The 17,458-nt window shown below is 36.2% G+C and overlaps 1 protein-coding gene across 1 annotated transcript in view; it reads right to left on the bottom strand.

The window, feature by feature from the left end:
* The window catches only part of POLA1 (DNA polymerase alpha 1, catalytic subunit), a 204,154-nt gene that overhangs the window by 111,729 nt on the left and 74,967 nt on the right, over positions 1-17,458 (bottom strand). The window contains exons 31-34 of the mRNA XM_082751865.1: positions 16,770-16,901; positions 13,149-13,323; positions 5,791-5,972; positions 4,037-4,168 (exon numbers count right to left, since the gene is read on the bottom strand). Coding sequence (XP_082607991.1) covers positions 4,037-4,168; positions 5,791-5,972; positions 13,149-13,323; positions 16,770-16,901 — 621 coding nt within the window. The remainder of the gene's footprint in view (positions 1-4,036; positions 4,169-5,790; positions 5,973-13,148; positions 13,324-16,769; positions 16,902-17,458) is intronic.

Below are 17,458 nucleotides of genomic sequence, written 5' to 3'. Positions count from 1 at the left end.
CCACCCCACCACAGGTAAGAAATGAGAAATTTTGAGGGCTATTGAACACTGAATTTTCGCAGCTGAACAGCATAAAGTTATTTAGCAGTGTTCAATAGCCTTCAAACTCACTTCTGTCTGTGGGTTAGAGTGGTCCAGTAGAAAAACTGTAAAAATAAAAACCATGCAATACAGGTTGGACTAAGATTTTCCCAGTTTTTTTTTTTTTTTTTTTGAAGAAGAAAACTTTTAAGGTTTGCATCATCTTATGCATTTTGAAAAACATAAACAGATCTAAAGATGCCATACGCTTGAAACAGTATACAGACTTTAGCCTACAAATATATCACTATTAATACCACAAATGCATATTTAAAAACCAGATAAAAACTTGCAGCTTCAAGGACTATGTCTTAGGAGTCTAACCAGGTCAGTATGGATTTTGATACTGCTCTAGTGGTATATACAATCTGTTTTTGGGTTTTTATTCAGCTCTTTTCACTTGGCAAAACTAACACCTCAACAAGTGAATGACAAGGGATTCTTTTTTATGGATATGAATACTGATTTCTATAGGTTTTTTTTAAAAGAGGATCTAAGAGTTGGTGTTTATTTACCAAATGCTCAAAACAAATACTTGAGTATTTCAGAGGGAAACCTAAACCAGTTTGCATCACATAATTAGATCCTCTACTAAAAATTAAATGCAGCTCTCAGGCACAGAAGTTGGTCACTTTTTCCATTTATGCTTGTGTATTTCAGCCTTCAGCCATTCTCCAGCATGGATGTTTCATTGATGGCTGAGGGTAACACTTCAAAAATGAACTAGCTAAACAAACTTCCCAGCAGCACTTGACAGAGCTACACCTATTCTTCCCCATTTCCAAAGCAGTACAGAATTAATTACCAGTTCTATGGATCTATTGTAAGTATAATAGACTAAAGAGCTATCACAGACACATTTATTGTAAAAGCACAATCCCAAGAGTGTCTAGTAGAGGGCCAAAACGATTAACACAAATGCTTTGTCAGATCAAAGATAAAACCTGCACCGCCCAATTGAGGAATGAATTAGAACAGTGGGTTATCTTTCAAATTAACCAGGGCAGTTAGTGAGGAAAATTTCATGAAAGTGTAATTCTTAGCCTTTGTGAATCCACACAGCAGGCATTCTGCCAGCTGACAAGATGATGAAATTTTCATGCTTAAAAAAGCCCTCTTCATTTCCCAATTTAGATTAGCTAGCGTTTCTCTCTTTTCATCTATTTGCTCTTCTGAAGCAGAATTAAAAAAAAAAAAAAACACACCACACAACAGAATCAATTTTTCATAGAATAATGCATTTCTGAAAAGAAGAAAAATCTTTGCCTGTCATTTTTTAGATGTATTTACAATTAGGAATAAGATTATTAACATTGATATTGTTAATACTATTAAGAAATCCACTGATACTGGAGTGAAGGCAGATAAGTTTTGGAAGGCAGATATAAAATATTTCAATGTTTAATGGGGAAAAATGATTGAAGGAACAAAAAATAGAGGCGAATAATTTACAAAAACAATGAGATTGCAGCAGGCTTACAAAATTCTATTTGTGCACTTACATTTGCATCTTCTTGAAGGAAAGAAGTACATCACCATTATATTTATTAACCTCTACACGCCAAAAAGGGAAAATAGATTTTCCACTTTTAGATTTGATGGCACTCCCCCCCCCCTAAATTTAAACAGCTACATATGAAGGCATTTCAATAGAGTAGGGGAAACAACACACAACATTCCTAAACAGATAAAAGAAAAAATTATATTATTCAAAGCTCATTAAAAATAGCTTATTTGTTTCAGTGAGCTGTGGATCAGGCCAAAAGGCTCTTAATAAGACTGACTTTTTATAAAGTAGATCATTATTTTAAGGGTAAAAAAAAAAATTTTCATCTTATGTTTTTGTATTATGTGCCATTTGACCAACATACAAAAACAATAACATCTAAAAAAAAATCAAAGTTAATGGAGTGACATATTCAGACAACATAATCATCTACTTAAACTTCTGCACCTCTTAGATGCAAGAACTACAACAGGAGACATAAGTAAGTGTCTCAAAGCTTCCTCAAATGTTTCATTCAGATGGTACTTTGCCACAGTACTTCTGTGTGTCTTTATAGTTTATAGGATTATATACATTAGTGCAAACACCCATTTGACAAGTTTCAACTCCAGCTGTTACACAGTCACTACAAGTACATGATGAAAGGAATACACTAAAACTCAGAGCACCTGCTTTTCTAAGAGCTAACAGGACAAAAAGTTTTCTTGACCAACTCAGTGGAAAGTCTTTTTTTAAAAATGAGAATTGTGCAATTTCAAAATTACATTTTACACTAAAATAATCTCACATTTTCAAATCCTGAATGTATTCCACAGTTAAAAAGTAATTTTAAGCTTTATTATATTTAACTAGGTTAAAAGCCATTTCTCAGCATTCACACATAACCAAACTTATAAAGCCTTCACTTACAAGGACAATTAAATTCCTTTTGGAAGACACTTCATTTTCCTATATGCTATGTAGTAAGACACATAGTAGATTTTAACAGGACAAACTACATTATTCAAACATTTTAGAATTTGGTTCATAGCTCGGTCTTATATAGGAAAAAAAACCAAACAAACAAGATCTAGAGAATGGAGTAAAATATTATGCCACTTTTCATTCTCATCAGAAACAATAGATTTTCCAGTCCTTAAATGTATCTTCCTTCATTAATCAAGTTTGCTATTGCACATATTATGCACATTGTATCTAGCACTTTATATGCCAAAGTATATACATTGTATATTATAATATACATTGTATATTATGATAACGTACATACATTAAATCTAAAAAAATTAATAATAAGCAATAAAAAAGCAGTCCGTGTAAATGTATTACCTTGACATATAATAACACACTTTATAATATAATGCATATAGTAGTATCATTTCAATAAAAATTCTGCAGCCAGGTGGACCTTGCAATAAAGTAACTCGAGATTTGGCATTTGGGTAACTTGTCCAAGTCATCTACTTTTACCTTCAATGCAAAAGAAGGATCAATCCTACCTTGTGAAATACTGCCTGAATTTAAATAGACCAAGTTTTGTGCTCCTTTTGATGCAAAGACCTTCATTCAAAGACATTTATACATTCTGAATTTATCACATCCAGAAAACAGATTAGAGAACATTTACGTACAATGCAACAGGAACTAATATAGAAGAAAGAACAAAAAGCATGCTTCGTGTTAAACCATAATTAAACCTGAAAACTATTATGCTAATTTTCAGCATTTTAAGTGCCATCTGCAAAAATATTTTTTAATACCTGAGAAAACAAATCATAAATACCACAGATTAGGTTAGCCTTTCATTAACAGGCCAAATTTTCAAAAACAATTTTTGATATACTCAAAACTTATAAGCATCCAAAAGTTAGGAGCTCCTTCAGAAGTGACATCTGACCTAAGAGCTGTGAAAAAAGGTCCTACATTAGACAACCAAATAAGAAAGGCAGCTAACTGGAGAAGAAATTCCATGAAAATTTGACCAAACGGTTAGCTGCCAAGTCAGCATATTAGAGATGCCAAACATACATTAACGTAATTTAAAAATATTTTGTATATTTTTCCTAACCTGCAACCATTTTGGTTACCATGAAGATGGGAATTTCAAACTTTTTTTTTCCCACAATGCCACACAATGCTAGCCATCTGAAAATGTGGAAAACAGAGCTACTACATCTGTAGTAAAGCGGACAAATACAGTTACAAAAAACTGTATATATACAGTTGAATATCTTGACATGAGACTGAGCTATCTGTAGAACAAAACAACACAACATTCAAAATCAGTATTTTAAGAATTACTAATTGATAGTTTCATTGTCATGAAGTTGGGGTTTGCTATTGCATGCTACTATTTTGTTCAATACAAAAAAGGGTTATATGCCATTCACTAAATTCAGGGGCAACTCAGAAAACGAACTTGATAGGGCAGAATATTTTCTGAATACTTACATTGTAGTATTTTCGGAGGTAGCGTCTAATATCCAACAGTAATTTGTTGTTCATTTGAACCAGGTGGTTGAAAGGAGGCTCTTCACATTCACTCTTACTGCACCTTTCCAAACTGGGTTCAATAAATCGCCCCTGAAAACAGAAGTGTAAATCAACATACATCATGATAGCAGATGATGGCAGAAATTATTACAGGAGTTTAGACATAAAACTTTCCTTAAAAAAAGAATAGTCTTAAAGCTTTTTTCAAATAATTTATTTTTTTCAAGTGTATCTTTATTATCTAGGCCTTCTTCCTTTCCATCATAGTTGGCCACACCTATACAGAGACTTCTCTGACAGGACCAGTAGTTTTCAAATTTTCTTCCCAACCTACTGTTCAGATCACTGAAATCCATCTTGGGGACACCAATTACAAGATTACTAACAGTGCTGAAGAGACAAACCTTGTGAAACAAGAACAAGGCGACCATCTTTTATTTTCCCCCAAGTGCAAAGAACACCTTTTACAGTTTTACAGAATCTCCTTTGCTTTACTTTTGAAAGTTTTGAATGCCTGACATGAAAATTCCAGAACCTGGAAGCAACATATGAATTGCTGAAATTGAATTGTGTTGAATTCTCATTAAAATAACAACATCCTGTTAGGTTGGGTGGTTGTAAAACTTTAACGAAGTTCTCTTTCCAATTAAGACTTAACAATTATGCTTTTCCAAACCATCTTGGCTAAACCCCCACTCACAATACTAAATAATTCCACTAAATAATTGTGTGGGGATTTTTTTACTCTTTTGTTGTTTTTAATGTGTTGTGTTTTTTTTTTTTAAATTTTTTTTAAATAGTTTGACATCCACTTCTCTTCAGTTAGCCCATCTGCAAGTTGTCAAGTCTATGTGCAATTAACTATTTTATTTACAGCTGTAATGAACAAAAGTCAAGGATTTACAAAGCATTGCTCGATTTGCGTGTCTTTTTGTCTTACTTGCTTCCAGAGACCGCTTTATTTTGACTCAGAAATATTCAAAACATCTGCTGTTTGTCCAAATTAACTTAAAATAATTACTTTTAATTTAGATAAAAGATTTATTTGCTTTCATTTTCAAGGTTTTCACTACTCTGAAGTTTGCTAATTTGCCAATGACTAATACACGCATAATATCGCTGCAGAGTTAAACACTTGGCCCTATTTCAAGTTGTGATCCAAGGTCCCAGATACATTTTTTGGCAGAACTTCTCAACAAGAATGCACCCCTATGACTTTTTATGTTCAATATACAAAGACAGAAGGAAAGATAACAGAAAAACCTTACTGGCAAGAAAGGAAGTGGAATGTAAGAAGATAAACACAAATTTCAAAAACACTTTGTTCCAATTAATATGATTTAGGTTAAGAAATTACCATTGCTACACGAAGGTTTCATTAAATAGAGAACTGGAAGTTACTCAGGTGTTAAGATAAGGCTGCCTTAAAAAGTTACAGTTCACAATCATTCATGAATGTGGGCAAACAGATTAATGAAGCCAGCTTATCTCACATGTTCTCCTAGACTACACTGTTCCTGGCTGAGATGCAAAAATGGGAAAAATATTTCTGCGCTGTCCTATCAGCATATTTCTGTTCCAAAGCTATAAACAGCAGTACTTAAACAACGCGGTATCTTCTCCTACATCATGTGAATCCTATCTGAAAAGCCCATTCCTCTACAGCTATTTTACTCCCTTGCCAATGAAGAGAAATAAAACAGAAAACTAACCGAGCAGTCAAATACATTGTCATAAATATTCTCTGTTCCACATTTGAGGCAGCAAAACTTGAATCTTTCACAGTCTCTATATTTCTCCTCATCAGTGAGCTGAGCTGGGCCACCAACCAAGGCATCATTCTCCTCATCTTTATGGTAATGGTGATGGACTCTGAATTGGGAGGGATCCAGTCCTATTAATAAGAAACAAAAATTTCAAAAGACTAAGAGGTCAACCATGCTAGTAGGCTCATTTTTCATATGCTTGGTGAAGCAGATTCAAAAGAAAGTTATAAAATGTAAATTCAGAAGCTGAAAATCTGTCCTTAGCAAAAAATCCTCTATAAATATAAATACTTTTTACAATTTTTAGCCACAAAACACGAAGAAATCTTCTTACTTATCTTCTTACGCAAGATTGCTTTATAAATAAAACAAGCACGTTGCATTATCATGGGAGTATGCAACAGAACATTTTGTTTCTGAGGAAACTGCTCCTAACGGATGGCTTTATTGTTATTTTCTTCTTAAGTTACGTTGAAAATATTTCAATAAAAATGTGCATCGTTATTAAGAAACAGTCTTTAAATCAAAATGGCACCATTAAAACTGAAAACAGAGAATAAAAACCCCATTAAAGAAACGCGGGTGCACTGCTATTACCAACTCCTTCAAGTCCGTATACAACTGCCAACTCTGATTTCAATGCAGTGGTCGATTTCATTTTGGCTCAGTGGTTAACAGCATGTAGGTTTCAATCTAATGCAGTGGTTAAAATTCAGCAGCAGCATTTAAAACGGCGGCACTGGAGACAAAATGCTTTATTTCTGATTGCCAGAACTCAAGATTTTAAACAAATAAATACACAAAAGAGATCCTAAAAATACTGATTCAACCACAAATAAGTAAATAAGCAAGCAAGCACGAAGTTCACTGCCCTAGGAATAAAACTGCCAAAGTAAACTTAATAAAAATCCTCATTTTTTGTCATCCTTTGTCATGTTCAACCTTTTAGAAGTCCATTTATTCCACCCATAGCTTTTTCTGTTGTTGCTGCCGTTCTTTATCTCTAGCAAAGAGCACAAGCTAGAAAAAAATCATTTTATGAGAATGTAAAAGAAAATGTTTAGAAAACTATGGCTTACTGTATTAATAAGAAAAGATCAAAGAGAAGTCCTTTAAAAATATTTTTAAGGAGGACTAATTAAGCCAAGTAAAATGTTACCTTGTATCATTCCATATCGTGTGTAAAATTCAGTAGCAAATGTAATAATTACCATTGAAAAAAGTACAAAAGATTACAAATAGAAAGTGAAGCTAGATTTTACTTTTCTTCTTAAGCTTACTATACAGTACAGGAAGACTTAAAAGAAAACGTTTGGGAGCAATATTCAGTTACTCTAGATAAATATTAACTGCACACATACAACACTTGTCTTACACAGGCAGACGCAGATTGTCTTTACATAAAAGGTTTGGTATCTGTGACTATTATCACTATTCTGAGCTTCCACAACTATAAGACAAATTCAAGGACAAGCAAATTCCAATGTGAAAACAAGCTTAATTGGTTCTTGATAAAACAGAGTTTTGACTAAGATTTAATCTTCCTAATTTCAGTTTTATCATAAGAAACAAATGCTAGTGCATAGGGTAACAATTTATCTCAAAAAGGTTCTTAAACTTTTAACACAGCTCTCTGCTATTCATTAAAAGGAGGAGGAAAAGAAATAAGACTGCTAATATCATATTTTACACTTTAACACACATGGCACCCCCCCCCCCCCCCCCAAAGAAAATTAATGTTGGATTTTTTGTTTTTCTTTTAAGTTTCTTATTTTTGGAAAATGAGTTGGCAATACATTTGCTGTTTTAGAAAACAAGGAGAATGTTCTGCAACAAACATGCAGTAGATAAAAGTTTTAGAAAGGGGACAAGTTTAGCATTAAGATTTTGCAAAACAGAAAAGATCAAAAATCAACTGAAGCATGCAGTAGGTTGAAACTAAGATAGTAATGGTAACTACAAATAAAAATGCACAGCTTAGTGTGAGCTTAGGACTGGAATGAAAAAAGATCATTGCAACTTTCTGATACAGATGCTATTAACGTTCAGCTAGAAATCTATCTTTGGTAGTTTCCCCAACAGCAGTAGCACAGCAAAACAGGGCACTAAATAAGAGAAATTTTGATCTTCAGTCAACTGCACTTTTCCAATATTCAGTCAAAAATGGGAAGAGCAATAAGCACACAGACGTTTGGTAATAATCTAAAAAGGAAAAAAAATATATTCACTGAAGAATCTGAACCGCACCTATCTCTGAACTTTCTTAGCTGTTTTGGCTGGAGAGAAAAACAGAAAAAAAAATTATTGAAATATTGTGATGATCCCAGTATACATTTAATTTTTAGTGTGTAAACAGCCCCAGTGAAATCAAAGGGACTGCAAATCAGGCTTTTAAACACCATGCCTACATTAATTATCTCATGGAACTGGGACCTATTTTTTCTATTATCTCCTTTCAGGAATGGTTAGTTGGTTCAATTAATGCATTTCACACACAACTTGTCTCCTCTGGGACCAGGTCATACTGGGGATATTACAATATTTGGTAAGCAAAACAGGGAATTTCTAGTGAATGGGATTTTTTTTTTAAACTATTTTTATTTATTTATTTTTATTTTAAGTAGTTAGAATGAGAAGGCCCAGTGAGCTTCTTTGAACTCCTCTCATCTTCCGTGACATCAAGAAAAATGAAAAGGAGTTTGTGTTACTCTGAGAATTTATCTAAACGTACCTATGCCCCAGGTAAGCTTTCCAGTCTGTCAAAAAAAAAAAAAAAAAAAAGCAAAGTTGCACGCATGACAAAGGAAAGGAGGGTAATGCTAAAACTCGCAGATGAGCAGAGTGCCAAAAGTAAGTGATAAAGGAAAGTTCCAGAACTTGTTCCGGAATTACGGAACAGAATTGTTAAAGCATTTCTGGCAAGCGAAAAGGTCACTGAGGAAACTGAAACGCCAAGTATATTGAACTAAGCGTAATGTTTTGAAAACACAAATTTCTGCAGATAGTTTTCCAGATTTTCCACAGGCTATTATTGCCATTTCTGCCCTCTCCCAAGCGCACAGGAGCGACAAACACGAAAGGCAGCGGAGCCGCCAGGTTTCAGCTTTCAGGGAAACATTTGGGAAGAGGCTATCGCGTTCTTCCGCGGATTTTGTCTTTTGTGGGCCCCATCCCGGGGTGTTTCTGCCCGCTTGGTGTGTGCGTGCCCCTCAGGGCCGGCGCACAGAGGGCTGGTGCTGCCACCTAGAGCCGCGGCCGGGCCCAGGCGGCCGGCAGCTTTGCACGTCAAAAAAAAAAAGCGAGTTTGGGGTTTTTCGCTGCTGCTCGTGACAGACAGGCTCCTGCCGGGCACGGGCAGCCCGCTTCTCGAAGAGGATTTGTCCCAGGATGTGCGGACGGCTTGGTGGTAACCCCCGAGTGTGTGGGTACCCGTGCCAACGCCCAGCCGGGCTCCCGCTGCCGCTTCAGGCAGAGGTGAGCCCAGGCCAGGCCAGTACTTAGTTTTATTGAGAAAGACGAGCAATGAAACCCAAACTATACAGAGAACAGACCCTGTGTGTACATCCCTCTCCATGGTGAGGCCCTTCTCCTCTCCCCCACCTCACATCTGTGCCCTGACCACAGCCGTGAGGGGACTGGGGTACATCTGCCCCACAAACCACGCTTCAGCAAGCCCGAGCTTCTAAGTATGGCTAAAGCACTGTAGAGAAAAGAAAGAAGCCAAGCCACAAACAACAAAATCCATGCACTCTGGTGCTTTTTACTCTATTGTCATGGGTTTTTGACATTTCTTTAACTTTCATTCCCACCCCTCTGCTCTCACCTCACTGCCTAATGTGAGAACCCCAAGGAAAAATAGAGAAGCTTCCCCAGTCCTTGCTTGCCACAAGGTGAGCTCAGCCAGTCCTATCAGGAGGGGCACTCTGGGTACTGCTAACCATGACGGGTACCTAGTAAATGACTCCCTAAAAAAAACATACCTTTAAGGCAGGTGGGGGATCTTACAAGAAGGATTTAATGTGCAGGCACTGGGAGGAAGGAGGAACGGGTGCTGGAGATATTCATGATGATGAGCCTCAGCAGGACCCAGGAATGACTCCCCCAAAATCAGATAACCTTCCTACAAAACGCCCCAATGTCAAACACCTTACAGAGTGCCGATGCGCACTTCTGTTTGTAAAGCAGCAGCACATCTCATTCAGATAACCATGACATAGTCTAGGCCTGACTCTGCTTCCGTAATGTTTAGATGCTTTTGATGACAGAGAAACAACGTTGGATTTTTCTTTGACACCAGGAGTAATATCTAAATAACAACAAAGTGTAAAATAAATTTGTTAAAAGAAGTGTTCTGCCAATCAAGATCTTTTTGATTAAAAACAATGGTCAGCTTCAAGATGATCTAAGCCAGGTCTCCAAGCACTGAAAAAGATCAGATTTATTGACTGAAATCATCAGATTGCACATTTTACTTAGTTTCAAAAGCACTGACAACCCTCATCTTGTCACTGCATTTCCCTGAGAACTTGAAGAAAAAGAGGGAATGCAGGAGTATGCTCAGGAGGTTCTCATTTTTAGAAACAATGAATTTCCATCTCTTAAGGCTAGGCAGACCTCCTACAATGTCCGAAAACAAAAGGCAATTTTCAGCTTGATTCCATAGGGAATAAATGTGATATTTAAAGAGTTCTCTGCAATTTTTAGGTGTGGTTATTTGCTTTTGTTCTTCAGTTTCTAAAATAGCTTAGTTAAAATAACTTACTTTGAGCACAGACAGAACAAAGAACTTTTCATCATTTTGCTGTAAGCCAAGTCTCCCTAAGCAGAGCTCAATTTTATCTACTTGGACTAACACGGTGATATATCAATTAAATATTCACATTATACGGAGATCCTGTTAAAAAGCTGAGACCTTTTTGCTACAATCATTCTCCCTATACAGACCCTTCCACAACATAACACGATAAATCAGATCAGACAGAGAAGAACACACAATGAGAATGCATAAAAAAGTTCCAGCTCACAGATATGACAGCTAGGTATCCCTCCAGAACAGTAGCTTTCTTCTTCAAAATAGAAAAATATGCTCTTTTGCAAAAAGATAAGGAAAACAAGAATTTGGCTGTGTAACATTATGAATACACTATACAAAAAAAGCCCAACTTAAGAAACAACAGTAACACTTTTGCTGCTAAGCTGGACTCTAATATCTTGTACACTTGAAATCATTTTCATTTCCTCTGAAACAAACACACTTGACTATCCTTACAGTACTGTTTAAAAAAGCTCTGCGATAACTTCAACTTGCAACAATTTATGTACAACTCTGATTAAGTGCTGTATATAAACACATAAGTAGAAAGACAGTTTTGAAAAAGTCTAGACTTGAATCCCAAACTCAATTTAAGCACTGCCAAGTAAACAAAGATGAAGATAACAATGGTAATATATGACGTATTATCATATATAATTATGACACCATAATTATAACATATAGAGATAACATAATATTTCCATATATTATCTTTTTATTATTCTTTTATTTTTTTAAATCTCCATCTTGATGCCATCAAGTGGCATACAGCTCTTAAAACCTGGGCACTTAATTTAGGTGCCTGAAGGGAGATAGTCTTATAAATTTAACTTGTTGTGAATAAAGAAAACCTCTGAATTTGAGCCTAACTTTACAGGACCAACAACCTTTGCTCCACAAATACTAGTGTTTTTTTTTTTTTTTTACTTAAATAAAGTGCAAGCCTGCCTCATATTTTAAAATTTTAAACCTAAGTAAAATCCTTTTCAGTTTGGCCACATAGTCCACTCTGACATCAAGGGAAAGTTGTATACTGAGGCCCTACCACATAAACAGCATGATTTGTGTGTGCAAAGTAGGACTGACACCTCCTCAAAGGACCAGAGCAGCTGGGGATACACAGCAACACCCAATGCCTCCAAGATGCACTCCCACAGCCAAACAACCACGTCTGTGCTCATTGTGCTCACACTCCCAAAGTTGTTTGATTTTACGGACAACTTAGAAATGGAGATGGAAAAGGTGCACATTATATAGACTGTCCTGGGATATTAAGGCGTTTTAGGATGAAGCTACAGAGGTGCCTTGTCCCAGGTGAACAGTCCTGACAACGCATCGCCTGCTGGTTTTAAGTGGCCAGTTCTTGGACCTTGGCCATCTCCTGAATACATAAACACTGAGGACCAACTCCTCTTTGGTTCACAACTTCAGAATGCTTGAAGCCATCTCTGCAGGTCTGAACTTCCTACAGACATGGTATCAAATAGGAGATGATTAAACTCACACAGGACAAACGCTCAAAGATTTCTTGTGATAGAGGACAGTCTTGTCAAGAACTCATCGACCAGCAAGATTAACAGCTTTTTCCACATCCTAGAGTTAAGAGTTTCAAAAACCAAGTGAGGTGTGGGCTATACAGATCACAAAATTTCTGTTTATCTAGGAGACCACGCCTATTAGTGAATCATTTTTAGGGAGGAAATAATACAGAAAAGATTACACACATATCATTATATTTTCAGAAAAAGATGCTTGTAAGAATGCTTTATTTTTTTTTTTAACACCCGTACTTCCTTCTAGAGATGGAGAAGGCAATCAGAATTGGGCAGAAAAATATCTAATTACTTTAACATCCTCTTAAAAGGAAAACCAGCTCTAACAAGGGCAATTCCCTGTTGCTCCTTGGAATAAAAACTTGTGATTCTGTGGGTCACTAGCGTTATGCACATTTTTATAGCACTTTTTTTTGGCTGCTTGCCTGCCCCATATGGAGAAATGAAGACTGTTAGTCAGGTTTTGTGTTTCTGTTACCCAGTAGGTCAGTTCTAGCAAAAAAAACCAATTCTACACTTACAGAATACTAAAAAAATTGTATCCTTTCGTTATAATTACAACTGGTTTCTCTAAAGAGTGCTAGAGAGCGCATGCTCCAGAACTACTTCTGTAGCTTAGGAAAATCTCAGAGACGTGCAATAGTACTGTCACCAAACACTTGCAGTACTGTCACATGAACAAGAGATTTTTGCAACTCTGAACAGGATTATGAGATCACGTTCATGTTAATGAGCACCTCCTGAAAAATGTTATTCTGCAGTAGTCATACAAGCCATACCTACAATCCAAACTGCTTTCTATAGACTACCTAAAACATGCTTATCATTCACTGCACAAAGACTGATTTTTCAGAAGCATTTCTGTTATGAAACATGCATTTAAACTTCTCACTTTGTCTCTTGTAATTCTTTAAATAAACTGAATTTAGAATACTTACCTAACCACGTTGCAATAAGAACAGAGTCAATTCCCTCTATAGGCTCACATATTCTAGCAACTACTGGATGTATTTGCTGTGACAAGTAGTATTGAGTATCAACAGTAAGATTGTCTTGCTTTTGCAACTGTTCTGGAGCATATGCTCGCTGACTGGCACTGAGATTTGATCCATCCTAAGACAGGAGACAGAAATAAAAAGGTATGAAAAAAGTAATATCCACATTTAATCTATACAAAGGATTATGTTTCAAATATTATTTATTATTTTAATACAAAATTGTTACACAATCGCTCTTTTGGTTGATTTATTATGCATCCAATACAAATCCAACAGTAGTAAAAAAAAAAAATACACTGCTGATGCTGGCATCAACTAGCAAGTTCAAGAATGTAAATCCAGCTTGTATTATTGCAGCCTACACGTGCAAATCAGTAAGAGTAGACAGAGTAAACAGTCCCATCTGTCAATTCTGAAATGCACAATGAAAACACATTGTAACCATCAGCCCAGTTAAAAATATGCAGAGGGCATGCATTTTGGATTCACTTTGTACTAAACTAGCATTATCATTTTGCACAACAAGCAAATTCCAAGTCCTGGATATTGAAACTATATCTCTTTTGCTATGAAATTTATATGCTTTGATTCTATAAAAAAAAACAAACAGAATGAATGGTCAGAGAATGGACCACCATTTATTGGCATGAAAATAAATGACAAGAGGCAATAGTATCCGATTGAAAGAGTAAAAAAATACTGAAAGAAACACAAAAGAGAAACGCCACTCAGAGGCTTAGAGCATACATTAAATTCTTCTCCAACTCAAAACAGAAAGATGAGGGAAAAATAAATAGATTTGGGAAGGTAATTAAATTGTAAACAGTGTTTGCAGAGGAATTAAGTATCAACTCTAAAAAGATAGTACTCTTCAGTAGAATGCAACTTATTACCAGTCCACAGCTACACTAGGAAACTATATTTCTAACGTGTGTCAAAATCCTACAGCAGAACTTACAGTAGGATTTTATCAAGTATTCAGGAATAGAAGTAAACCTTGAAGGGGTGGGGGAAGGAGACCAGAATGTATTTTTTGCTAAGTATACAGTCCTCTTGCCTTTCTCACAGCTAAATAAAAGTTAGCATTAACACGACACCTTTCTTTTGCAGATAAGGCAAGATACCGGCTTCTATAGGGTCAGCAACCATGGACTGAAAATCCATCACTAAAAAAGACAGACTGCAAGCCATTGGTCCCTCCTACTCCTTTCAGACAACTCAGTATTCAGAACAAAATTAATTTAGGACTATTCAGCTCATCCAGCTGCTTTGCTAAAATAATTGTAATGCAATTCCTTCAGCTCTCTTCTTTCAACAAGTACATTCTTCTCTTGCATTGTGTCATTGCTCAGCCGTACCCAGGGCCCAGCTCTCCTAAGTCTTGGCAGCTTCTTCATACCAGGATAAGAACTCTCAATTAAGTAAAAAAACAATATGTTTCGGTTTTTAAAGATAAAGGAGATGAAATAGGGATACGTTGTAGCGTTCACAAGCCCATCAGTTTTGCATAAGAGATCCCTTGGCTCATTTAATCCAACTCAGTTTTTATATTTTTAAGCAAATCCAAACTAGAGTATGTATTCATGAAATAACAATATCCAAGTCACTCACATCAGTACCTAGCTACTAAGAGGTCCACGTTTCATAAACACGTTTAAACACCTGAAAGACAATGATACCAAGCATCCAAAAATCAAGCAGTGGAGTTTTTAAAACATCCATGACTCTGGAGCATCCCTCTGCTGTGTAACAGCAGGTAATGTGCTGACATACATTCCACACGTGTCACCTACATTTTTTAATGTTTCCTTAGCACACACAGTAGACAGCGCTGCCTAAGGAAGGACACTAATTACTTCCAGTCTTCAGCAGCAGAACTTAGCCTGCCTCCTTTTAAATGGGAAACAGCAAAGTATTTTCAGGCCAGGTTACTTCAGAAGGAAGCGCTAATAAATATTAAGTAGATGGTCAAACACATGGTAAGATGACTAAGAACAGTGTACTGCTATTAAATTAAACTAAAAGGCCTACTGGATTTTATTGTAACAACTGTATTTCCCAGGAGAAGCAGGATTTACCAGCAGTCAGAGAAGATGACAAGGAAAGAAAGCTGACTCACTCAAGCTTCATTTAGTAGAAAGCAGCCTCAAGAAATTCCACAACGCTTCCCCTACAGTACTCCATCAGGTGAACTTACCAGCAGAGGGAAAGAAACTATGCCTGTTTTATGAGCTGAAAAACACTAATGACAATAAAGAACTTCCAACTAAAAAGCAAATCCGAAATGTTCTCCAACTAGTTCTATAGAACTCCAAGCAAGCTTTCATCAACAGAGGGCAGGAACTTTCTTACGAGTTTTATACCTGTGGAGGTTTTATTTTTCTCCAGTTCATGCTCAAGATCAGAGTAACAAGAATGCTGTGGAGAAACAGCTGGAAAGGCACAGTGATGTCAACGATAATGAGAGGGGAATGGGTTAAAAGCTTCCATGCTTCTCGTAGAAGGGTGCCGTAATCCCTTCCCACTTGCATGTGGAAAGGAGCGTGGCACATTCCTCCCACTGAACCACACACCCAAACACACTTAGGCCATGTTCCTAAGGGCATTTTTGAACTCCTTCCAGCAGCTTAGCTTCAGAGTAAAGGAATGCAACTCAATGTCAGACTTGGACTCTTCAAAGAATCACAGTACATGCAACGCAGTATATACATGTATTTGGGAGTTTCTTGTAGTATTTTGGGGATTGGAAGGAGCTGGTGATTCAATTTCCAAAATCTTCACAGATGAAAAAAGCTAAGGTTATCATGTTGAATCAGCAAAGTGAATGACTGGTATGGGGTTGTAGACAAAAATAATTCCCAGATGCATGAACAGAATAATTTAACGCAATTTGTAAAGTGGAATTAAATGTATATTTGACACTGATACACTATCACATTTAGATAGTGCATCTCCCCGCCCCAAAAGAAAGCCCCACAAAAATAGTCAACAGCCCAGAAAAAAGGAAAGTAAAACAACAAACAACCGCTTCACTGTTCTGGCTGTCACAAAGATGATGTCATCTTAGGAAGTTGTAAAACCATTTACAGGATAAACACCTGAAAACAGAAAGCTCCTCAAATTCCCTGGTCTAACCCATAGTCATTCAATCTGGCACCGCATCTATGAACTGGAAGGACACAGGCTGAGACTGGAACAACAATATTTAACTGCCACCACCACAGAGTTTTGCAAAAATGACAGGTTCTTCGCCACCAGAACTTTTTTCTCCTTAAAACAAAGGTTGGATGCATTCTTTAAAATTAATTAGTAATAATTAAATACTAACAAAAATTTGGGGAAATTTTAAGCCATTATATGGAAATGACCAGATGAGCTGAACTGATCACGTCTGTTTTTCCTGACCCTATAAAACCAAATTTATCATAGAGAACTGTTTTAAACTACAATGTAATCTCACTGCAAACAAGCAAACATCAAAACATTTTTCCAGGAGTTGGTTTTCATTGTCATCTCTCAAAACAGTATCTAGCATTCAGTTATCAATAAAGACATTTTTACCTGACAAATGATATATGACACTGTATCTCCTGCCTTCACCTTTCGGCCTCCTTGAGAGTTTATCCACATGGCAACATGCACATGTGGTAAGCTTTTTTTGTCAGGATAATCCTGTGGATCTTTTGTCAAGGCCTAAAAGATCAAAGGAGAAAACAGAGACATAACTGTGAGAAAAGTATTTTACCTCAGTGATGGACAACTCACAACTTTAAGAGACAAGACTACATGGTAGCCATCTTCATCTACCTACTATCCACTTGTACATTTGCAACATGAAAAAAAAAGACATAATAGAGATATAATGCAATCGTTTTCAATTTGAAGTAATTGAAGTTGAAAACATTACACAAAATAGAAAAACAGAGCCAGACATTTTGCCCTTAGCCCTGCAGCAGTTCAGGTCATAAAGCAGATCTGATTATCAAGCAGGTAAGTGTATTTTAACAAGCTCTGTATCAAATGACTGCATTTAAACATTTCCATGCATCTCGTACTACTGAGATTTAACTCAGTAAGCTGTATATGAACTGTATTGCTATATTTAAATATTTACCCTTATCCTAATTCTTAAAAACAACTTACACATTTGACTAAATAGGGAAATACATAAATTATCTCCAAAGTAGTAAAACAGGAAAATTCTGCATTTAAAAGTGAAAACTATTCCATAGGTATTATTGGGACACTAA

The sequence above is a fragment of the Aythya marila genome, assembly GCF_965140915.1.
Source record: "Aythya marila genome assembly, chromosome: 1".
Taxonomy (NCBI): Eukaryota; Metazoa; Chordata; class Aves; order Anseriformes; family Anatidae; genus Aythya; species Aythya marila.
Note: the sequence above shows the minus strand (reverse complement) of the source record. Positions and strands in the feature narration are given on the sequence as shown.